The sequence below is a fragment of the Rissa tridactyla genome, chromosome 11 (genome assembly GCF_028500815.1).
Source record: "Rissa tridactyla isolate bRisTri1 chromosome 11, bRisTri1.patW.cur.20221130, whole genome shotgun sequence".
Classification (NCBI taxonomy): domain Eukaryota; kingdom Metazoa; phylum Chordata; class Aves; order Charadriiformes; family Laridae; genus Rissa; species Rissa tridactyla.
The window spans coordinates 12,111,072-12,135,678 of NC_071476.1; the positions used below are offsets into that span (position 1 = coordinate 12,111,072).

The following is a 24,607-nucleotide window of genomic DNA, read 5'->3' on the forward strand; positions in this document are numbered from 1 at the left end:
CAAGCTGAGCCTGGATTGCTGAATAAATTGGCAATAATAGAGCTTTCACCTGTAGACTATTGGTTTGAATGCGATATAGGTCACTAATGTTTGAAACTCGTTACGGGCATCACAAAACATGTGGGTCGTCTTCTGGGTGCTGCAGTACAAAAATTCCTAGAGAGCAATGACTGAGGCAGAAAAGCTGAACTATCTCTTCATCTTTATTAGTCGCTGATTCCAGGTCACGGCTGGGAAACACAGGATCTTATAAGAAAAAAAAACGTGTACTGACGTCAACGGCACACAAAAATGGTGAAGGGTGACTTTGCTCAGTGTGTGAACAGGATTGAGACAAGTAAAAACACGCAGTGCTTTGTTCCAGCTCACCTACAACCATCGCAAACTGGGAGGAGATAATAGAAAAAAAAAAAAAAAGCTCTTTCACATTAAACCCTGTATAACTTAATAATGACTGAAACGGCTTAATGCTGCAGTTAACAACTGTAGCTCTCCCATTTTCTGGAGGGCAATGCGTGGGAGAACTCGAGCAAGCCTGTGCCTTGCACCACGTACAGAGAACAATAAACCGGCTATAATCATTAACGGTGTGGATGAAGCACTTGATAATAAACCACATATATAAGCCCCCTCCCATGCTTCTTCCACACTAAACTTCCATGGGCTATGCAAATTTAAACTGCCATAAAGCTACTGTACAAAGCCTTTATAAAGGTACAAGCTCATCTCCTAAGCCGCAGCACGACTGCTTCCACAACACAGCTCTGCCCTCATCTTCAGCCTCCCTTTATAATAAAGGGCTTACTCCAGCTCCTTAAAGACTGGGTTTTGTAGATAATAAGTATTAAGCATTTAATAATTCTAATTTCAAATTCACTGAAAAACAGCTCTTCCATTATGGGAACATTATCAGTCTGGCTCAATTCCACAAAGGAGAACAACTCTCAGAGCCAGCAGGAGATCCCTGGTGCTTCAGGATCTGCTTGGTGAGCAGGGACCAGCTCCCTCTCGCTTGCGGCAACTGGCACAAGACAGACTGGAATTGTGCTTTGCGCATTACAACAAGGGAAAGAAGGAGAAAATTAAGATACTCTGCTCTGCCTTTGTAATCCTCCCAGCCTGTTCTTTGGCAGGAGAACCAGCTCGTAGCTGGTTCACTGAATCAGCTATTGCACCGCTCATGCTCTTCTCCTTGCTTGGATGTTCTTCAGAAAACCCAGCTCACCCAGGCGCCAAGATTGCTGATAAAATAACATACATTCAGCTGTTTGAAAAGGCTCTGCAAGGCAATAACTTGCTTGCAGCAGAGGGTTGGACTACGCAAACTCTTGGAAGTCCATTCCAACCTGAATGATCCCAACTAGCTGCTTTTGCTGTAATAAAACTTTAAAGAGTATCTAGCCAAAGATCCCCCTTGTGTATCTAAGTCACCCTGCTTCAAACTAAGCACACTTCACCTTAGTGCGGGGCAGGTTTCTGAACCAATCTGGCAATCTCCCGAGCAAAGCATTCTTAAAACCAGTTTTGCAGCTCACGCCTGCAGGCTGGCACAGGGGAGGAAAACCCAAACCGCTATCACCGAATGGGCAGCGCCCGGTACCTACAGAGCCCAGAGGGCAGCAGTTCTGCAGGGAGCGAAGCTTGCAATCCGAGATGGCATTGCCTGAGCACCCACCTGCCAAAGAAACCGAGAAGCAGCCGAACAGCGAAGCGAGACAAGGGGTTTGTGCAGCTCCTTCTCAGTAATCTGCTGGCTAAGAGGGACGTGCCATCGTCACCCAGTCTGAGCTATGTCTGTCCACGTGTTGTAAGTGAAAGCCAATCTGCCTGCATGCCAGTGCTACCTACGTTTGTCAGAAACCTTTTGTTTTGGGGTGGATTTTGGGGAGAAGGAGCAGGGGGGGGTTATTTTGGTGCAAATATGCAAGGTGCATCGCTGGACACGCTGATCCGCTCCCTTTACCATATCAGAGCAACAGCATCAATTAATTCATTAGCACTAATTATCTAGGCTGAAGGTGAAAGATAACTAAGATTAACACAGTCTTCTGAAAGACAGAAATTTCTGCACTGGATAAGCAAGCCACTTTTCTTCAAATTTTGGCGGCAGTTAGTAGTCGTGCATCCCTCAGTGTCCCCGCTGTGCTGGAGGGGGAGAGCAAGGCAGGGAGAAGAGAGGGATTAGCTGCCATGGGAGGAGGGACGGTGGGGACAGAGAACGATTTGGGAAGGAGACTGCTTGTGGGAAAGAGGGGCTCAGGGTCATGAACCAACACCCTCAAAATTTCTGTTAAAAATCCTCACTGACGCCAACAGCAGCAGTGTCAATCCTGTCAGAACCGGGATCTGCAGCCCCACCGTGCTTGTCTGCCAGAGAAAGAGGGGACCTACGCCAGAAAGCTCAAGGCTTGACAGCCGTGTAACTTAGAGAACAGAGCTAATTCTTCCTTAATACGGTTTTACTAGAGCACAAATACCTACAAGACTGTGCAGTTCATTGGCTTTTCATCTCCTCTGGTTGTGGCAGACAACTAAGACAGCCACAGGGCTGGCACCCACCTGTAACCCACAACATGGCTAAGGACTGCCTGTTACTGGACCAGGACTCTGAATAACAACTATGAACTAAACAATGCAAGAAGATGGTGAATTTTAACCACAACCGTGGGTTCAGAGGCTGGTTAACCAGTCACAGCATCCTTTATGACAAGTTTCCCCATGGCTTTCCTTGCAGGCTTTTGCCACGATACAAACTCAGAACAGACCGATTCACCAGCGTGTCGTTCTTTATTCAAATCAAGTTTGATAGAGAAAGTCAATTATGTACTAACGCTCGGCAGTTGTCATGTTAGCAATACCATATGTACTGCCACTTCTGTATCACTCTGTAAAACTTGGATCTAATGCTGCAAGAAGGTAACAGCTTCCAAGAAACATTACATCAGGGTTCAAAGATGACAAGTCTTTTTACTAATTAAGTATTCATGTACTATTCTGCTTTGCATGTCATTAAAATAGATGCCTGTCTAGACAGGCTTCTTAGATAAAAATTAAATAAAGAAAATCTGGTTGTTAAAAGAGCTTCTGTATATACCCTCTTCATTTACATTTGCTGTTCTCCATTATCCACCTTCCTAAAGGGGGCGGGGGGATTGGGAGAAATAAAAGCAAGCCCAGTATCACAGTCATCTGAGCCTGCATCATAGCCCTGCACAGACAGCAAACTTGGCAATGTTTAAAGTGACCAGGTCACCTGTTCAATATATTTGTTCAATATATTCATTAATGACCTGGATGAGGGGACAGAGAGTATCCTCAGCAAGTTTGCTGATGATACCAAGCTGGGAGGGGTGGCCGACACTCCGGAGGGCCGTGCTGCCATCCAGCGTGACCTGGACAGGCTGGAGAGCTGGGCAGAGAAGAACCTAATGAGGTTCAACAAAAGCAAGTGTAGGGTCCTGCACCTGGGAAGGAAGAATGCCAAACACCAGTATAGGTTAGGGGCGGACCTGCTGGGAAGCAGCTCTGAGGAGAAGGACCTGGGGGTCCTGGTAGACAGCAAATTATCCATGAGCCAGCAGTGTGCCCTTGTCGCCAGGAAGGCCAATGGCATCCTGGGCTGCATAGGGAAGACTGTGGCCAGTAGGTCGAGGGAGGTCATTCTCCCCCTCAACTCTGCACTGGTGAGGCCACAACTGGAGTACTGTGTCCAGTTTTGGGCTCCCCAGTTCAAGAGGGACAGGGAACTACTGGAGCGAGTCCAGCGTAGGACAACCAAGATGATTATGGGACTGGAGCACCTCCCTTATGAGGAAAGGCTGAAAGAGCTGGGACTCTTTAGCCTGGAGAAGAGAAGGTTGAGGGGGGACCTGATTAATGTTTACAAGTACCTAAAGGGTGGGTTTAAGGAGGACGGAGCCAGGCTCTTTTCAATGGTTCCCAGCGACAGGACAAGGGGCAATGGGCACAAGCTAGAACATAGGAAGTTCCGTTCAAATACACGGAAAAACTTCTTTACGGTGAGGGTGACAGAGCACTGGAACAGGCTGCCCAGGGAGGGTGTGGAGTCCCCTTCCCTGGAGATTTTCAAGACCCGCCTGGATGCAGTCCTGAGTAATGTGCTCTGGGCAATCCTGCTCTAGCAGGGGAGTTGGACTAGATGATCTCTAGAGGTCCCTTCCAACTCTGAAGATTCCGTGATTCCATGATTCAGCGCGAGGACGCACCGGAGCCGAACTCGGATTTACAGAAGTTGTCACTGCTTTTACCACCACTGAATTTTTAACCACTCTGCTGTTCCCGTGAAGCAAGAGTGAATACCTAGCACTCGGCATCCGAAATCCTACGACTAACATGGTTAAAACGGTAAACCAAATGGGAGGTTAACAACAGCATTTTATGGAACTAATAGAGATTTTCCTTTTTCTTGCCAACCACAAAGACTTAAGCAGTTTTTGCTTTCTTTGGAGGTCTAAAAAGCTTTTCCTCTACTCTCCTAAAAGAGACTTGTATCAGTCTCCTGATGCAGAAGTCATGGAGGTTTGACTATGATGTTGCAGAAAGGCCCCCAGAAACCATAGCATACTGGCTCTAGAGGTACAAACGCTTTACTCTTTCACAAAACAGGAGAAGAGAAGATGCCATTTGTTTGCAGAAGTTCTGTTAATCCTAAACTAGACTCCTAGTCCATTACAGGAGCACTGCTCGCATAATAACCATATAAGAAACATAACTATTCAGTCTCACTTTCCTAACATGACAAACTACTTTGCTATTTCCAGTTACTTCTGGAAGACAAGGTAACTGCTAAGCTATTTGCATTTACCTTTAAGAGGATTTTCCTTTAGCTATGATCAGCAGGACACTAGTCATCAACGCGGACCACTACATCATCCGACAAATAAGCCAGAGCCTGCTGCACTCCTTTCCAAAGATAACTTTACCTTTGCTTTAGACTAATCTCATTAAGTACAATCCACTTGTCCTTAACTGATTGTTCTACCTTGGACTGACTCTTGTAGCTACCTCAAAAAAAAAAAAAACCAAAAAACCCCACTCACGTCCTTTTGCTTCTCAAGCGGAGAAGGCAGAGTCTGACCACACTAAGTCCTGCCCTATGCAGGGAGGTTCCATTAGCAACTAGTGACCGCAGCAATTTGAGCTTCTCCATCTCCATTGTACAACCAGCATCAGTGCGCTTGACCTTCAAACAACCCCCTGCCCACCACAATGCCTCCTCTCTGGGCAGCAAAATGATATTTGAGACTGAGTTTAATCTGAGCTTGAAGGGATATAGATGGAAATTCGGCTTGAGATAGCACTTATTATAGCTTCAGCCAACAGAGCAGCTGTGACAACACCTTAGACCAAACACAAAAGGAAATACTGGCTTTCACGGAGTGCAGAGAAGTCCCACATCAGTTTGCAAGGAGAAAAGGGTGTGGAAAACTACTTTCTAAGACTAAACAACAGCTCTCCCCTTAACCTACCTATATGCAACAGGGGGTGAAAAGAAAGCACAGAATGACCTGGTCAAAAATTTGCCCTGTACCATTTTTTTCTTACTGCTCCCAAACCTGCCTGTATCCCTGTGTTGACACTCAAAGACCTCTTAATGAGCATGGATGTCATTCATTTGCACGCTCAGTCTCCACGGATAACCAGCAAAAACGTTAAAGGCTCCAGGGAGGTCAGGCAAACTGACACAATCCCACATTAGCACTTACATCCTAAAATAAAACTACAACACAAGGCTGTTTAAAAAAGTGGGGGTGGAGGGGATTAAAGAAGGCTCCAGGACAGATCTGAAGCAACAGAAGGCTGTAGCGTTGCTTTATCCCATGTAATGTGCTCTGCACCTCCAAGATGCTGTTCCTTCAGGGTTACCTTATTTAAAATAAAAGAGAAAAAAATGTATTGATTAAGCATAAACATAGAAGATTGCATGTTAGAGCTGCATCACACGCTAAACACGTGCCCAGAAGAGGCTTTGGGGATTTCCACAGACCGTGAGAGCCCAGACAGGTTAAAAATTCGAGGCCTTGCTGCAGCTACAACCTTCTACAAAATCCCCGCTTGATTGCTACAGAACAAATAAAGGCAGCTCTGAGTTTTCGTTATTTCTGTATAATAACAAGTAGTCCAAGCACACATGGAAACACACACTTTATTTTGCTGCAAGTTTTCTTTGCACTAAGGCTATGAACCACACATGGCTTGTGCTTGCTCGGTGCTAGGCTCTGCATTCGGATCAGAAGCGTGACAACAAAAAAGCAAAGCCTGTTCCACTTCTCAGTGATAATCGCCAGCAAAAAGCAACGACCAGCTCTAGGTCTCAACAAACTCAGCCTCTTTCAAGTTACAATTTAGAAGTCTCTTATTGTTTTAACCCTTTTAAGCTATCACAAGGCACACTAGTGCTAAGGAAAAAAATAAAGTTTCTTAGAAATTAGTATTTTTTCCCCTTACTGGCAAAACTGTATTTCGCCAGATGAAGCTGGTATCTATCTATCTATCCGATGCTTTTGTCGTACTCCAATACACCCTCACCAGCCTGCTAAGTGCTGAAGACATTCAGTTTTCTCCTCCATTTCCCAAGGAAAATCTCTAAGTAACACAGTCTCTTAAGCCCTGTAATGACTTGAAGTTGCCATCCCCGTCCCAAGGTATCTACCAAACGAGGTTGTGGAAGATTTAAAAGTGTTTAAAATACCTCCTTTTGGCTCACTACCAGGCTAGAGAGTACTGCCCAGGCTCTCTGTACTAGCCCAGATGGGACCTTCCACAGCCATTCCCTGGCCCTAAAAAGTTGCCCTAGGGAGAAGCCTTCTCCTGCCACTAGACACTTCTGATCATGACTATCTTGCCTCGGTCTCGTAGAAAAATTACCATCTTCCTATTATTTAAATACCTGAAGCCAAAACACAGAAAGATGACAAATGTCCTAGTCACTGTCAACTAGGGACCGTGGAGGAGGAGCAGGACGAATCCATAGGCAAGGAGCAAGCGAGACACTCAAGGCCTGGCTGAGACCCTCGTTTATCAAACTCGGGCCCTTTGAAGGGCACCAGTTCCTTCAGGAACACCAATTTTAGGGCAAAATGCTCTGTGTCAATCACAGAAGCAAGCATTAGCACCTCTGAAGGTCACCTTTTCACATAGAAGGCAGCATCCAGGGGGCTCTCACTGGCTTACACTGAAGTTTTCAATGAGGAATGCATTTTAAACACTTCATATTTCTTTTTCTCATTTTACTAGCAGACAGAAAGGCAGATGAAGGAGATACCCAGTTTAACCGCTGTAAGCAGCCAATGATGGAGTAAACGTCCACTTCTGTGGAGTATCTAATAAACTAGACTTCATGTCCTGACCACTATCAGATACCAGAGGAATAGAATTCACTTAAAGCACACATAATTCCTCTCTGGAAGATCTGCAACATGTAGATTAACAAACAGTTTGCAGCTTCTTATATGAAGAATTTGAGACCTCCTTTTGTCATGAGTCCACATCTATTTTGAGCATTTAATGGCCATCATGTAGAGTCAATCTTGGTTTGTTTGGGTTGGTTTGTTTTGGGTTTTTTTCCCTTAAACGAGTTAGCTGTGCTTTCCTGGTCACGCATTAATGGTTTAAAAAAAACCCATGCAGTTCTGAAAACAGTGTTGTACAATCATCCTCACCACACCAGAAAAGGCAAACCGAAACCAAAGACAGGAAACAGACGGGCATATGCTACCAGGGGAAGAGACTTGAGAAGAGTCCAAGCAATTACGTTGACGAAGCTCCTCAAAATACCTTTCAAAAAACAAGAGAAGTTAAAAATATTTAAGGAAAACAACTGTAGGATGTAGCCATAAGTGGGTTTTTATTTGAAGGGTTGATAGTTTCTAACCTGCACTTAGATATATAAATATTTCAGCCATCCACAACTGCTATATATCTTGATGATGTGATTCAATGCTGCATTTGAAGAAAACATGGAAATCCAGCATCCCTCAGAAAGGATGTTGTGCGCCTATTTATAAATATTAACCACAGAAGAAATGACGGAAAGCATCATCTCAATTGTAGCTCTGGACTGGAGAGGCTTTTGAGAAAACAGACTCTGTTTCAAGGTTAGGAGGAGTCTGGTGAAGCACAACAGCGTTAACGTGTCCTTCACTAGCACCAACACGCTCCACGCGGGACGGCAGAGAGAGCTTGTACCATTCCTGCGGAAAACACCCAACAGCAGCTGCAGAATCACACACGTCACGGTGCCGCAGGCGCTAAAGGCGGCTATGGTAAGGAAATTAAAGTAATTCCCAAAAAGAGATGGGTCTTCTCACTATCTTCCACGGTAGCTCTTTGCTTTAAAGCAGCACAAGGTGCATTTTACATCGTGAATACACGTACTCACTCACCCGTGTCTGGGTACTGGCCCAAGCATCTTAGCTTAAAGCAAATGGGAGGAAAGAGTAAGAGATCCCGCATAATGATCTGCAAATCAAACAAAATTAAAATAACAGACAGGGGTGCGCCATTAGAATAACAGTACCTCCAGCAGTGATACGCTAACCCAATTCCAACGATTATCTTCAATTGCCTCATTGATTAGCTATTGTAATTTCTCCTCCTTCTCCACTCAGACATCTCTGTGCTCAGCTTTCCACCACACACTATGCACAGCGGTTGCAATGCAGAAAGAACAGCAATATTGGCCAAACGTTAGCCCGGCTGTTATTTGCTTCCTTAAGAACAAGAGAAACACCAACACTGTGGAGCACCACCTGGTAGGCGCCACAGACACAGCCTTCTCACATAGAATTCACCAATTACAAAAGAATTTATTGGCATTTCTCTAATTTTCAGTCAGGGGATCTCTTGAATGGCTCACTCCCACAAGGAGCACTTCTAATGAAAAATACCATACAAACACACGGTTTTCATTCAGCCACAAGCTGCATGGTGACCGCCTAGCGATGGACGACTCTCCAAGCATTTCTACCTCTCACTTCTAACCGCATCCCAGCGGAGCGCAGAACTCCCAGGGCGCAGGGGCTACACCCCAGTGCTCTTCAGAAACCTGGAGTCACACCCAGCCCACAACTCTCCAGCAGAGGATGGAAATGAATAACGCCTTTGATGGTGCTGTTAAGAATCATTTTATTACGCGGTAGACGAGGGTTCCTCCACCGTGCATTGCATTTTAAAATCACTGCCGTTTTACAACCTTCTCTTTCTAAAATGCATGCAAGCCACCGGCTGTGAAAGTAAAGGCCCTTCATAAATGGTCCCATCCCACCGCTGCCGAGGCTGTGGATGCATGGATATTTTTCTGAGCACGAAAAGCATCCTAGCAGTTGCCCAGCTCCCACTCATTCCTGCTGTTGCAATACCCATTGAATCGCCCTGCTATAGGTGCTTGCAGCTGTCTTATAGACTGGATGGAGGAACTGATGAACGTCAAAAGCAACCCAACATTGGGGCAAAGAGCACTTTAAATGCAAAAATGTACACTGCCCCTGCTCAGCATCCTGCGGCCCCAGCGATGGGGAGGGGGAACAAGGAGGTTGTATAAAGGGAAGCAGGCAACCTGCTCAGGCTTGCTCCGCAGCTTCAAGTGTTCAGGGTCCACGGCCCCCGGCCAGCATTGGGATGGAAACTCCGCTCTACCACTGCTCTCCCAGACTGAGAATATGCATTCTGCCTTCTTCTGTGCTGCCTCTCATACCTGAAAGAAACGCTGAACACCCTCACTGAAGTCCTCAGTTCTCAGTACTTCCCCCATCCTGCTGTACACATTGCCTCCCTGCTCCCCTGCATCCCTCCTCCGACTCGAGCAAAAACAATCCACGAAATTATATCAAATGAAAGAAATCAGCAGCAGCTAGCTTTGCTGCTTAGGAAAGCAATCTTTTACACGACTACACATAAAAACAAGGGTTTATCTTCTTCAGTATATTTTGTGCTTCACAGGCAGCTTCACAGTAACACTCTGCTTTGCATGGGTCCTTTCGAAGTAAAAACCAGAGCGAAGACAAGACAAAACCCCACTGAAGAGCAAACCCAACTGGCTGTGAGACTCCAGGTCAATGCAGGATGGGGTTATTCGCATTAACTCCCTTGCCCCTCTCCCCTAGAAGGCTTTCAAAAGGGAAATGGGGAAAGTACTCAAGAGCATAAGCATTCACAACGCCACTGAAGCATAAAAACCAAATCAAAGGTTTCTCCAAAGCTTTCAACTCCCAGCTCTGAAGTGGTTACTGTGAAAGAAGGTGTTTCTACTGCACTATAGTCTATAAATTAATGCTGCGAACTTCTTCGGTGTGAAGGTAAACAAATGTACTGCTTTAAGCATCCAGAAACTGAAATAACATGCTGTATTTTCAGCCGGGAAGAGCTGTTTTCACAGTCATATTTATAAACTGAATATCTCCTCCTTGAAGCTCCAGTTTAAAAAGAAAAATGCAGCTAAAGCTGCCAATTGTGCAACAGTCATGTGATGAGGCTTTACGGACTTGACAGCGCCGTTAAACCAAACGACAACAGAAAGTGGTAAAAGAGAATGTGAAACAAGGCTTTAGAAAAGATTTAAACATTTTGTAGTTTGCATCTACATTTTGAATCCTCAGTTCCTTTTCCAAAGGACAGTAAAAGCTGAAGTAATTGCTGTAATAATTGACTTTTGTCTTCTTTAATTTCACATGGATCAAAAGCAAAAATAAAACAGTTCTCTTCATTTTACTAGACAACTTGCTAGACCTTCTAAGTATCTGGCCAGTCTTCAACAGCGAGAACTGCAGAGCAAAGGGATATTTTTTGATTTGAGTCTAAATTATAAGGACTTTGCTCGCGGAGCAGGGCAGCATCGCAGGCACAGCGCATCTGCCCTTCCCCAGCACGGCGTGCACGCGTTCCTCCCAGGAAAAAGGCATTTCCCAAGAGCAATAAGGCATCTTTGCAGGCATGCCAGCTCAACAACGGAGAGAGAAAATGCCAAGAAGCACAGAGGCAAGAGACAGCCGCGGAGGAGGAGCAGCCACTGGGAAGTGGGGAGAAGTCGGTTGAGTTCGGTGTGTGAGCAGGGAGCACACGGCCTGGAGGCCACTGGTTGAACATCCCCAATTTAGATGAAGTCTTCTAAAGAAAAAGCAATTACTGTGCCTGAGCAGAAGTGAAACCGCCAGAGCATTTCTGAGATTTCTCGTCGGCAGGAGGTACTTTCTGAGGACAAAGAGGGCAGAAGGAGCATATACAAAGTTGTTCCATGAAATGGATTTTGAAGATGAGTTGGTCTCCCCCACCGCTTCACAGGAGCCTAGAGCAGGTGCCCAACCTGTTGGACGGCAGCATTTCTTTTCACACTTGTTGCGTCCTCACGCCGTGTCCGTGCTTCAGAGTCATGAGATGATGAGACTGCGACAACTGGAGCAGCCCAAACACGAGAGGCACCACCGACACTGGGACGGCAGCTCTCCCCTGAGCGGGCAGCCCTTCTCCAGAGCATCTACCAGTGCTGTGCACACGCGGCGGCAGGAAGGTACCAAAACAGTTTGGGTGCAGTCTTGTAAAAGCTAGACTCAATGTACTCACTAACCATTTTAGCAAAGATAAACCTACGGAGGGAACTTGATGTCAGCTACTTTTAAAAATAGACACTGATGTGTAGAAGAAAAACCAAAGTACAAGCACCCTCCTAATGCAGACTCGCATCCTCAGCGCTAACAGCGGCTAGCCCAGCTCCTTCCAAGGCACCTGCAATTTGGGGGTTTTAATCTCTTGGTTTTGGTATTTTTTTAATTGAGGTAAAAACAAAACGGAAAAACCTCCCCTCACACTAAGAACTGCTTTCTGCTGGGCAGAGTTTAGTGTACACAAAAACCCAACCCAAACCAAAAAGCAAAAAACTAGTAGCCTCAACTGTAAATTTTATGATATTCACTACAGAAAGATTTTGGGGTTTCCTTAACTTTTACAGCCTGCATGCTCATCTCAGTACTACTGCTGATCATATTGACAGATACGCTTTGATAGTCGGACCTCCCAAAGCTTTCATAACTCTGCTGAAATCTAAAATTAGACAGCCAGAGTCACCAAAATACCATTCACTACCGTTTTAAAGAGGCGTCAGAAAAACCTGACCGAGCATTCTGTATCCACATACAAAACCACATTGTTCAACAATGTTTCATGTGTGCAGACAACGTAATACATTACAGAAAAAAATATTTTGCCAATGACAATTAAAAAGCCTCTTCAGACAAATGAGCTACTGAGAAAGCAATTCCTACAGCCTTAAGCCCCTCGCAAAGCCTCAGCAGTGGATACAGCAGCTTGCAGACAACAGTGGGAGAAAAACACACGGATCTTGCGCCTTAACAGGCAGCAATTTACAGAAGCAGATTCCATTTAAAACACTAACGATTGTCAGGGCGAAATTTACGGTACAGATTCTCTCAACCACAGATTCATCAATACAACAGTTAAGTCCAATACAGCCATCACACTGCAAAAGTTACAGAGTTCCCTTTCTGGAGCTACTTATTTTAAGTGAGACATACATTAAACGGTCAGTGTTAAATATCTACTACATAATTTTGTTGTAGGTATTTCCGAATTATTGTACAGGTTTAAAGACTAACTCCTGAGAGCCTGAGACTACCTTGCACTGCTTCCTTTCCCATTTATGGCCGGCAGCTCCCTTTTAGTGATTACTGTTGTGGGAGCCTGGAAAATCAGTAGATGAGATGGATGCCCAGGGCCCGCTGCAGAAAGCTCATTTACAGTAGCATCCCACCACTGGCATTCACATGCAGCACCTCTCGGATGTTAATAAAGGTCAGGCATGTGACATGAGAAGCCTTAACACTCACAAAAGAGCCAAGAGTTTGGCAGATATTCCCATTTAATAGGTAAAAACACCACAGCAGATGTATTTTCTAAAAGGTGATGCACAAAGTCTGCAAAAGAATAAAATTCATACCTAATCATTTGAAGTAGAGACCACGCTTCTACTTGACTTCGGAAAAAAAAGAGTCCAATTTCACTCCTGGATGCTATAAGGAAACTCTCTTCTGATATAGGATCTGGCTTTAATACCAACCAGTTTATACACCTGTGATATATGATACTTTTTATTAAATTAATATGAAGCAGCACAGACACTAATGGCTGATACAGCCTTAAAAGGACTCTGGCACTTGAGGATCTGCACACCCTCCCCTCTCCTTAAAGCAAGGATGAGGCTGGTTGGGATGACTAACATGAATCGATGGCATCTACTGCTCATCTTTCCCATCATTATCGTATTCCTCAGCCCCGCAAGGAAGAAGAAAGTGGTATTTTGCCTACGGTTTGCCTCTACCGCCAGTACAGACTGTGTTGTCCATCCAATCTCAAACACTGGGGACAACCGCTTTAGACAAATCCTGTATTTCTTGCACCAGCGTGACGTTGCTGTGTAAACTTTTCATAAAACTGTGGCAGAAGAGAAGTTAGAGTAAGGGCAAAACGCGTCAGCCTGAAATTTCCCCAAATATCAGAATAATCTCAGGAAGGCTGGAAACCGGGTAACACCATCCACTGAACAAAGTTAATAAACGACCATCCTAATAAAGGTAACGTAAGAACAGTCCATTAGCGCCAGGCAGCAATAAAGCACACTGATGCCCACCATCAATAACCCGTGTGCCCGTCCAACGCTTCTGAGCACAGACACAGCTTTCGTTTCCAAAAAAGCTTCAATAACTCTTCTGATTTACTTTGAGATCAAGGAGAGAAGGTGAAATACCAGCTGCAGCAGGGAGCAGAAGTTTTCCAATGCTCCCAGTGATTTACCTATGCAGTATAAATACCTCCTCAGGACTTCTTGCACGAGGAATGCAATCAATGCTAAGAGCAGCCCTGACACCTTGCCAAACGCACCCGTGCTGTGGGCTGCTCTCCCGATTATCCCGATCACACCGTTCCATCAGCTTCAGCTAGTGCATTCTCTCCCCTTCCCCTTGCGCTCCCAAGGTCTTGAGCAACAGCGTGAAACCCTTCATTTACAAACAAAAAAGAGTTTTCAACAGAGCAGAGGGTAAACGTCTTGAGCACAACTAGTAAGTGCTCACACAGTACTGGAGAAGTACTAAAGAAAAACAAACCCCAGCCTGCTCCGTAAGGAGCATGTGCATCCTGATGGTCTACTGAACCACAGAGCTGCACGGAGAAACTGCTCAGCACCGAGGGACGGCAGGTAGATGGAGTGATGTACCGTGTCCTTTCCGACAGCAACAGCCTCCGAAAGCCCTGCGCGCACAAAGGGGAGGCCGCGCACGGAGGGACGCGGCGCTGCAGGCACAGCCATTAAAAGCTGCTCTCTAGTGCAGGGAAACGTCGGGCCTGAAGGCAGCAAATATCACAGCGTGAGGCGCGGTTACAGCTCAATACGGAAAAAAGGGTTTTGCTGGAATTAGGAATTTGTGTTTGGACTGGGGTGGGGTATACAGCAGAGTTGAAGCATTCTTTCCTCTATACCACTGCTGTTGACTTAGGGTTTTTTCTGTGTTTTTCTGTTGAAAATTTCACCCAAAGGGGAAGAAAATGCTCTATTCACAGCAAGAACATTTCATTAATTTCACCTCCTTTTCTCCAGCATTGAAGTTAAATACTCACATCCCCACTTCCCATGATCTCAAGTGTTACACACAGCAAATGTGACAGTTCTGCTTGCGCACAAAGAGCCAGCGCTGCAAGACTGCTCACTGGAAAGGCACGCTGCAAGCTACGGGGGCTGTATTTTAGGGCACAGAGAAGTTGACTACTCCCGAGCACAAAGCCACTGCTTGACAGAGAGGCCCTTTTATCGTCCAAACAGCATTAAAAGAGTTAAATCCAATATACTGGTAACTATGCTACAGCAGATTAAGCGTCCATCCTGAAATTTAAAAACTTCACTTAACCTCAGACAGATTCCAATTAATATTAACTACTTTCAGGACAAGTTCAACTCAACACTAACATCTGGTGCAGACCCTAATAAAATACTACACACTCCAACATTTCCTTTTTGATAGCTGAGAAGTATGTAAAACTGTTCTTCATTAAATTTAAATAGACTCATTAATAAAATACTGAGGATGTGCTACTTTAAGACATCAGGAAAAAAAAGTATAAATTGGTGATAACATTATTTCTATTTTTAAATACATCCCACAGAGGCACCCAAGATAGATAAGTGCTAAGCCCATCCCACAAGCTTATTTATTTATTTAATACTTCTTACGTGCTATTTTTAACCGCAGAAGACAGTAAAAGGCACCCATTAGAAAAATTACACTGGTTAGAGTCTTCTTCACACAGGTTAGAAAAGTGAGATATCAGGCTGAACGCAGTATTAAGAAGAAATGTGTTTTTTTCCTCCCTTTCCTATAGGTTTCCGGAATAAAAAAGCAATTTCATTTTTGCAGCATCAGCTAGGCCAGAACCTGTATCTGCAAGCCTCTGTCAGTCCTTACACACTCCCCAGCCCCCTCTTCCCACCCTTCCACTTCCCTCAAGGTTTAATTTTGTAATAATACACAGTTTGAACGGGTACACAACATGCTTACCGCAAAGGGACAGTTAAAATGTAGATGTATGGGTTTGGTTTGGGTTTTTTAAGTCTCAGTTGTGCACATAGAAAATAAATGGGAGGAAATGCCATAGTCTCATAGTATTACATCATTTTGCAGAAGATCTACTCCTTTGGGAGAGGAAAAAATTAGTTAAACGTTTTCCATTTTTTCAATAAAGGAATTTATCTTATTTGATGTTGTTTTTCCTTAGGAATCAAGATTCTTTGGTGAGCTAAAAAAAAAAATCAAAGGAAGAATGTCCCATCCTTGTCTGTCCTACCACAAATACGAGTTTTCGCATACAAAAATGCCAGAGCTACATTGTCAAATGATTTACTTAGGGAATCTTGACTGGATTTCTACAAGACATCTTCCTAAATAGTCGCTTTCTTTGGGGAAATACAGGGTGTTTGCACACACAGTCTGAGTAGCAAGTTCTCCCTTTCCTCCCATTTGAAGAAACAAAGCCTAAAACTCCAAGGAGGCACTCCAGCACTCCCAAGAAGCTTCTACTAGGCTTTCTGGTGGACCAGAAGACAAAGTTGCACGTAGGCATTTAGGTATTATTTCAGGAGGCTCTGCAATCTTTTGGATTCTCATCCTAATTTTGCTATAGAAGTCACAGTCTGAACTGGATTTGTATTTGATGCCTGGCCAGGTAAACAGCTACAGACAACAAAAAGGGTACAAAAGCCGAATTTCAGAGGTGACATGGGTCCCCTGCCATGCTCCAGGTCCCCGTGCAGAGCCCAGGGCAGGGTAGGAGGACAGACCTCCCCCCCGCGCGGGGCATGGCGCTGCTCAGCAGTTACATGGGTAAATGTAGGTGGTAGTTTAAGTCAGGTAAGCACAGGACTGGGCAGTTAATGCATATGCAGCAGCTGGATTTCTTAAACAGCTATCTTCCCTTCTTCTTAAATTTTCCACAAAGTGAGTTTTTGTAAACAAAAACATAGAGGTTTTTGGTGTCACTCAGAACAAGGACAGTTTGTTTGTTCTACCTGCCTGGAGATAAACTCAGTTTGCTGATTACTGAGCCCATAAATGGAAGGCTTTTATTCATAATCTATTCATACATGGCACTAACAACGCTTGATGACTAAGAAATACTTGAATTTCTAAAAGAAGTAGCTCTCTCTGTAGTGGAAAGGTCACATTGCACAGAGAACTATGCAAGCAGCTGATGCACAAGATAAGTGTCACCAATAGAAAGTTGGATAAAAAGCAAATAATGCAATTTTGTGGGTACAAAAATCAATACTAAACTCCAGATCCTGAATAAATATTCAAAATATTCCCTGTATTTGGAATCCGGCCTCAGGCGAGGCCTGACTTGGGCAACAGAGCATCTGATACAAGCATGATTCCTGACTTATTTCTGAAATATTCTGACTATTCTGCACGTGGGCCTTAGAAAGCAGACTACAGTCTGCCAGCAGTAGGCAGGACCCCATGCAAATTGTCTGCTGAAAAGCCAAATTTAAGAGTTCACACACTACTCCCCGAAGTATTACGTTCAATGACATTAAAAAGGCTAATTTCCAGGGCACGCCATCCCTCCTACATTCCCCAGACTGCCCAAGAGAAGAAATGCGTGTTATCTGCCCTGTTTTGTTTTTTTGCTTGCAACCAGAAACCCCTGGGACTTAAAGCCTTAAACTCTAAAGAAGATTAATAAGCAGTTATTTAAGAAACTAAGAAATGCTATTTTCAAAATTTGGGAGTGTCAAAACTATACATTGCCCATCCTCTCCTCTTTTAAGCGAGGAGCACCGACATACAAGCGACACAAGCAACTCCATCGCAGAACCCAAAGACACATTCTTCCAAGCAGACTTAAACTTTCCCACTTGAATAAAATCCTCCTCCACAATTACAAGTTGTTATGCCTCTCTGATGAGCGGAAGCAGAGACCTAACATGTCAAACAGCTCCTTTCCATGACTTGACGCCTTAAATTTAACATTTCCCCTGGAAGCGCTGTTCATATGTACATTTGTGCAACATTTAAACTGAATATGTAATCTAATGCTGTCAAAACAGCTTATTAACAGGGTCTCGTCAAATTCCATTACCACATTATACAAATAATATCCCTCTCACTGCAAAAGCATGTCTGTAACTCAAATTTTCATTCACTAAAAGAGTCAGGTTTCTATCGGTCTTCTGCGCATGGTCACAAGCAGACTCAGACCCTCTGCAGAGGGTGAGTGTTCACACACTAAGAGACAATTCTTTACGCTAAGCTGAAGTCTGATCAGGAGAGCAACTCGCAGAAGCACTAAGAGACCACACTGGAAGGTAATCTATATTTTGTTAAACCTGCTCCATATACAACATGGAGTTTTCCTGACCTCTACTATTTTTATTTTAGCAACTAAGCAAAACAATGCAGCAACTACCTTAGGTCTGCAAATACTCAGTCTCCAAGCTATTAATTATTTCCATTTATCTGAATGGTGACTTAAAATTATCAGCAACTTCTGTATCAATTTCGCCACATCCTTCTCACCTATACAATTTTCTGCAGCTCTCAAACTGCCTAACGACCAAACTTCTTGTGTAATATTTTCTGCAATCTAGATGTTTTGGAAGGACAAAACTTCAGGAACGCTATCAATTTAGAAGAATATTCTGATGTTTTCTGGACACAGAATAAATATGCTATTTAAAGTCTATTATTGATATATAAAATCAGAGGCCTGGTAGGTAATGCAGGACTTCCAGATTCTGATCAGTTTTAGGAACTGGTGCAAGGAAAGACACATGGTATGACGAGCACAGGACGGAAGAAGTTTTCTGATACTAGTTCCATGCTTAGACAACCCGACTCTTTTCTCTATCTTTTGAAAACCACGTTAGCTTGTAGCAGGGAAATTATTTTTCTCTCTCCAATGGATTGAGCCTAGAACGTATACAGACCTCCAACAGGTCTGTCAAAGAGGAGACCTGAGATCTCCTTGGCATTGTCAGGTTCTGGAAATAATTAACAATTTTCTCTTTAAAACTACAGCTACCACAGAAATCATTTCCATGGGCGTTAAGTGCCCTTGACAAAAACTCACTCATTATCAGTCAAACCAGTAAAACACAAACCTCCTTGAAAACAAACAATGATCTGGAGGACCACAAAAGATGGCCGATGAATTATGGAAAAGCCGGGTCGTGTTGCAGCACTGGAAGTTTCCACCTCTCAGCGACATTTCAGAGTTCCTGACTGCTGAACAGGAGAGGGGAAAAGAACACGCCAAGCCTCAACAACTAGTGACATTTCACACTTTAGTATGGGAAGAGACAGACAAATCCCCAAATCCACTCCTTCCAAATGAAATACATGATCAACTGTGACTTCTTAAGGAAACCGAGGTCCTAACCACCACCAATATAAGACAAAAAAGGTAAAAGGAGTAGTCAATCTCACGCAGACTAGTTACCCCAGAAAGCAAGGTACTCAATCTTCCCCATCATCCTTGTTCTCTTCCCAGGAGACCCTAGCCAGCACATAGATAATGTCTTTTATACAGCATTCAGCTCCACGTGTCTGGAACAAGTTCATTGTTTGGTGCAAGCCTCTTCACGCCCCTTCTGGAAGAGAGGACACCAAGCAGAGCCTAACCAGAACACACACGCCTGCTTCAGTCCCCTGTGTTTTGTTATGGGTTGTTGGCGGGTTTTTTTTGGTGTGGGTTGTTTTGGTTGTGGTTTGTTGTTTGGTTTTTTTTCTGTTTGTTTGTTTTTTATTTCATCCTGATTCTTTTAGGTTACTGAAGCTACAAATCCATTCAATTATTATTTTTTTTTTTTTTTAAATGCAGAATTTCAACTGTATTTCTATTGGGAATAAAGGGGAGTGATTCATTTCAGAGGGTGGAGTGAGGGAGAAAAGAACTTGAAAAAAGTCAGAATTCAGAACAACAGAGCAAAAGGGAAAGCACCTGAAATAAGTGCTCACAGTTTATCTTGCACAAGATCTTACAGCAGATTCCCAAAAACTTGGTGCTGGCAAAGTTTTTCATAGTCTTCAGAAAAGAAATTTTAAAAAGAAAACCCAAAACAATTCAAGTGCCAAAGAAATCCTTAAGATCAGGGAAAAAATCTACTCCCTTACAAAGGGAGGCTGGAAAAAAAATTAAGAAAACTGTACCTTCGAGCACGCAGGTGTTTCGAGAGATTGCAGAAAGTCACAAGTGTTGCCTACAGAGATCAGACTCTTAAATTGTGTATTACACCACGTACCTGATCATACATACAAATTTAGGTAATGATAGAAAGGTAACCTTTTTTCATCCCTCTACACATTAATGTCATTTTGCTTTGAAGCACCAAATCAGAAGACATTGTGCATACTGAAATACGAGTATTTAAAACTATTGCATATATGTCTCAGTTGATTTTCAGCTTAAAAAACCCATTTGCCTTAACCTGCTGTTACACTCAGGCCACATCCATTGTAGATGAACCTACCATGTGGTAGTGTTATGTTTGCACCATCAATGATTGCTTGTGCCAGTTCGTGATCATTGCTCTCGAAAGCATGTGCAGCAGCCTTGAGGGCATCCCAAATCTCCTTGCGACCTTCGAAAGCTGGTGCTGTGTCCCAAAACTCGTCTCTCTTACTGCGCAACTGTCCGTCTGTCATGGGGTAATCACTTTTCCATTTCGGTTTCTCTTTTTTCAAGGGCTGATTACGACCGAGAGCAACTGTGGAGGAGAAAGAGGAAGGGAAATTTTAAAAAAAAAAAAAAAGGTAGCAACACAAAATTACTAAAGTACCCTTTGGTTATTCTGTTTAGGATCTATAGATCTGAAGTTTACTTTTGGGCAATCCTGATCCTTTTTCCCCCCACCTCCTTCAAGGCATCACCTCCCTTCCATGGGCTCCAAGTTGGTTTTACCTCTTGGAAAAATTGAGGGGCTACCTCCTGCTTGCTGATTTCACCTGCACCCCCTGAGCACCCCATGACTTTTCCCCAAACTCGCGTCGGTAACTCTGCATCTCCGCTTGCGCCATGTGTGCCTGGCTGGGAGACTCGCACCCAACATCCATCTGCCGAAGGCTGGACCGGGGGTACAGTGAGACCCCCATTATCCCACTACCGGGGTGCAGCGAGACCACACTGCACCTGGATCTCCGGCCTACGCCGCTAGCAACATTCTCTGCTCAAAAGACGTGATATTCTGGTTAATACAAGAGTTTGAAAAGGCTAAGGATTTTTTTTTTGCATCATCTCCTTTTCAACAGTTTTAATTCAGAGTAAGTATATGTAGAAAGGCGAGTAAGACATGCAATGGCTAGAATTGTTAGAGACAGAAATCCCTAAAGAATGATCCAGGAATCTATCGAGCTTTAAAAAGTGGTTACCTCATTCACAATAAACAGGAAAGCATTTGTTTCATTTTAACTACAGTTATTTTTGTGTAATAGCCAGTTAAGATAATCACATAGGTATGATGCTGTGGATTAAAACTACCCGCTCACTTTAAATTACAGCACTGCTAAGACTGTGCTAAACCCTTCTCTTCCATTTCTGCGAGTAAGGAGTTACTTCAACTTCTGTTGAAAGGAAAAGGAAAAAGAAGAGAGCAAACTTCAGTGCACACCGGGAAGAATTTCTCCCTGCAAGAGTTAAAACGCCATTTCCTTCAGCCCCCTTCAGAAGCTCGCTGCAACGGGAGCCTGCGAGGACAGTACGGGGAAGAGAACAGCAACAAACCACAAAAACAGTTCTCATCACGGCTCAATACCGCAAAACTTTGAATACATAGTTTAAATGCCTCCAGAGGAAATAAAGTGTCCTTCAACAGTTAAACTAAATTTAAGTGTGTTTGCAGCTGAAAATAAGCAGCCCCTCCAAAGGGCAGCTCGTAGAAACTGGGTGACGAGTACTGAATGCTCCTGAGTGACAGGTAAGCTACAAGGAACTGAAGTCAATTAAGGATCCCCCCCCATATGATGCTGAAGAGACATCCTCTCCGATGCTCTCTGTGAAGGGCCCCTGCCGTCCCAAGAGAGCAGAGGAAGCCCAGCTGCCATCAGGCCAGGGAAGCATGAGGAGATGCCGTCTGTCACCCCACGTCCGTGTCACCGAGGCTGAAGTGTCTCTTACAGGAGCAAGACACCGCTATGTTGCTGCGATATCAAAGCCTGTGGAGCAAAGCTGCTACTTATCAGGGTCCTCCTGGCTCACCTGCAAGGATGGGAGAACACCAGGACAAACACAAGGGTTTACATTTAGCATTCTGTACCCCATGTCCATCCTTAGAGACAGTATGAAACACTTCGTTTCTCCAGTTGACAATAGCTGACAAAAACCCCTTGTATCTCTCCTCAGTCTTACTCCAGCATTCAGTTTTCAATGGAAGAATAGTCTAATATCTAATATTCTTCATAGTTCTTAATCTACACTTACACTGTATCTCTACAAGTTAACTACGAACTATATTAATGGCAAGGAGTGTGTGGGGGGATGATGGAGACGTGACTGAGAAGACCAAGTATGAATGTATCAGAAATACTCATTTCAGGTAAGCTGTAACATTTTGCAAAAACAGCATTTAATTCAAGTATTCCCTTTCCTTCCTTGATTTTTTTTCTGCCACAGATGCACTCAGATGTTTTCCAAACGGCCCCCAGCTCCGAGCATTGGGTCTCAACTTCATTTCAACTTCACACAGGCTTTAAGGAGACCAAAACACATACAAAAGGTTACACCCTGTGCTCTTATACAATCTGACTTTAGGTGACCAAAAAATTACCTACTTAAATTCATAACTCAGAATGACATTCACACTTAAGAAGCTGAGACTTAAGTCACTGAAAATAGGGTATTTAAAAGAACTTCTGATGGTAGGGTGACATTGCCAACTATGTCAAGGCATGAGCATTCTTCAGGTTAAAAAAAACATAGCAGAGGATATATTTTCATGGAAACAAAGTCAGATCATAATTAAAAGTAGCAAATGACAATGACACGGCACACATGCAATGTCTCCAGCTGGCATTCTGTATCCCATGCAGAAACTAACAATAATAATCGGAATCCTTTCAAGTGACCACAAACATTTATTGCTTTTTGTTTCTGTGGAATGGCTTCCATGAGATCGCTTCCATTTGCTTTTCAAAGAAGTGCTGACCATTTAACAGATTTCAGAGCAGCAAACCCAAGTGTTTACAAAACACCAAGTTTCCTGGCAAAGCCCAGCCGTTCCCAGTCCGAGCCTCGGCTGAGCACATGCAAGCTGTGAGCCGGTGATGGTCCAGCCTAGAACAATGGTGAAGGAGGCAGCCCAGACAAGACGGACTGTATACATTAAACTGTATAGTGCGAAATGGCAAAAACATATCTGGTAAAACATTAAAACAAGGAATTGCTTCCTTATTAAGGCTTAGCAGTCAGAGCATGAAAATTTCAGACAGACAGAACAGGACAATGCAAGAAATTTGGGTCAGTGGGCATCTTTTCTTCCATTCTACTTCGGCTAACATCTGTTTGCATGTACAGTGAATGAATGCTAATTTATCCCACAGGGCACTCTCATTCTCCCCAAACATTAATTATGAAAGCGGGTTAAAGGCACTTCCCGCAGCCCCCGAGCGCGGCGTTGCCTGCGCACAGCCCTGCCCGTTACCCGGCACCACGGCAGGAACCGCAACAGGCCATTTCTCTCCCTCGCTTCCCCCTTTGCCCACGACAGCACCTGAATGTATTGCTCTTCAGTAGGCAAGAATAGCAGGGGAGAGACTAACGAGACAGAGATCCTAACAGTCTCAGATAACTTCTCCCTGGAGATAGAATCCTTCCTACACAGACAGCAGTGACGATAAACCCAGTGATAAATTCTTTTTTTTCAAGTTGGAAAGAAGGATGGTGGGAGAAAGGGTCTCTACAAATGCCTCTAAAGCCAAATCAACTCTAACAAGCCATCCATCCCACTACTAAGCCTTTAAACACAACTTAGCTTCACAAACCAGTATTTAAAAAGGTCTTTAGCATGTTTACCATTTATTAGAAGTGCTTCAAGAATCCCCTAAAAGCTTTATGCCCCCCCTGAAGAAATATGAATCTCTCTCTAGCTGTGTGGATAGATGGAGCAGAAGGGATACAAGAAACTTAAGATGTGTAAAAAAATCTGTGTGTGTAAAAGGGCCCAAATCTCTCGCTTTTCCACCCCATGTTTTAGTCACTAAAGAGAAACATCACTACTTGAATTTCTACAATCAAAGTTTTGGACCACATCAAAGGACTTTCCCTTTTCTGTACTAAGGCTGATAAAGACTAGTCAGAATAGGCAAAGGAACAAACATCAGCAGTCTGAAACACTTTGTCAGGTATTTACAGTGTCAGTTTTATATTCCTCGCTTTGGAAGTAAACTAGAGCTCAAAAGAAAACGTTGACTTCATTTAAGACCATGTACATCAGAGGCACAACCAGCTTGCAAGATCTGGAAGACAAAGTAACATCCACATTAATTTTTCATCTTACATCACTTCAACATAAGTAAGAAATTATTAATATCCTGCTTGAAAATATGAATAGTTTTATAAATGCCAAGAAGGCATGTTCTCTCTGAAGCAATACTGAATACGTTGCCCATCTCAATAGGCAGTGATGGTTGATATTTTTGGCAAGAGATTTATTTAGAAGGAAATACGAAGACCATTAACAGTCTACTTTTCAAAAAGGAAAAGATTGGCACATTAGTGACACTCCAAAGTAATTTTGGTTGTTCTTCCTCCAATAGCTCACATAGTCATGTGATGCTGTGCATCCCAAAGAAGGGTAAGAAGTTGCTGACAAGCTGCAGGATCGCGCTTAAGAGCGGCCTTTCTCAGGGAGGAGAACCACAGAGACCACTATGTGGCCTTACACAGGCCTTTCCTGGGCTGCTCAGAGGGGTTACTGCAGAGTGGTCACAGATGCTCTACATCCTCCTGGACACTGGACCCGTTCTAGCCAGATGGTTGCCTTAAAGATGCCTCCTGCGCAGTTCCTCTCCGGTTTGACTTGCACTACTACTTGCAC

The 24,607-nt window shown here is 43.8% G+C and overlaps 1 protein-coding gene across 1 annotated transcript in view; it reads right to left on the reverse strand.

The window, feature by feature from the left end:
* Positions 1-24,607, reverse strand: part of UBTD2 (ubiquitin domain containing 2) — a 61,139-nt gene that overhangs the window by 10,533 nt on the left and 25,999 nt on the right. Inside the window, exon 2 of the mRNA XM_054217555.1 lies at positions 20,048-20,284. Within this exon, the coding sequence (XP_054073530.1) occupies positions 20,048-20,284 (237 nt within the window). The remainder of the gene's footprint in view (positions 1-20,047; positions 20,285-24,607) is intronic.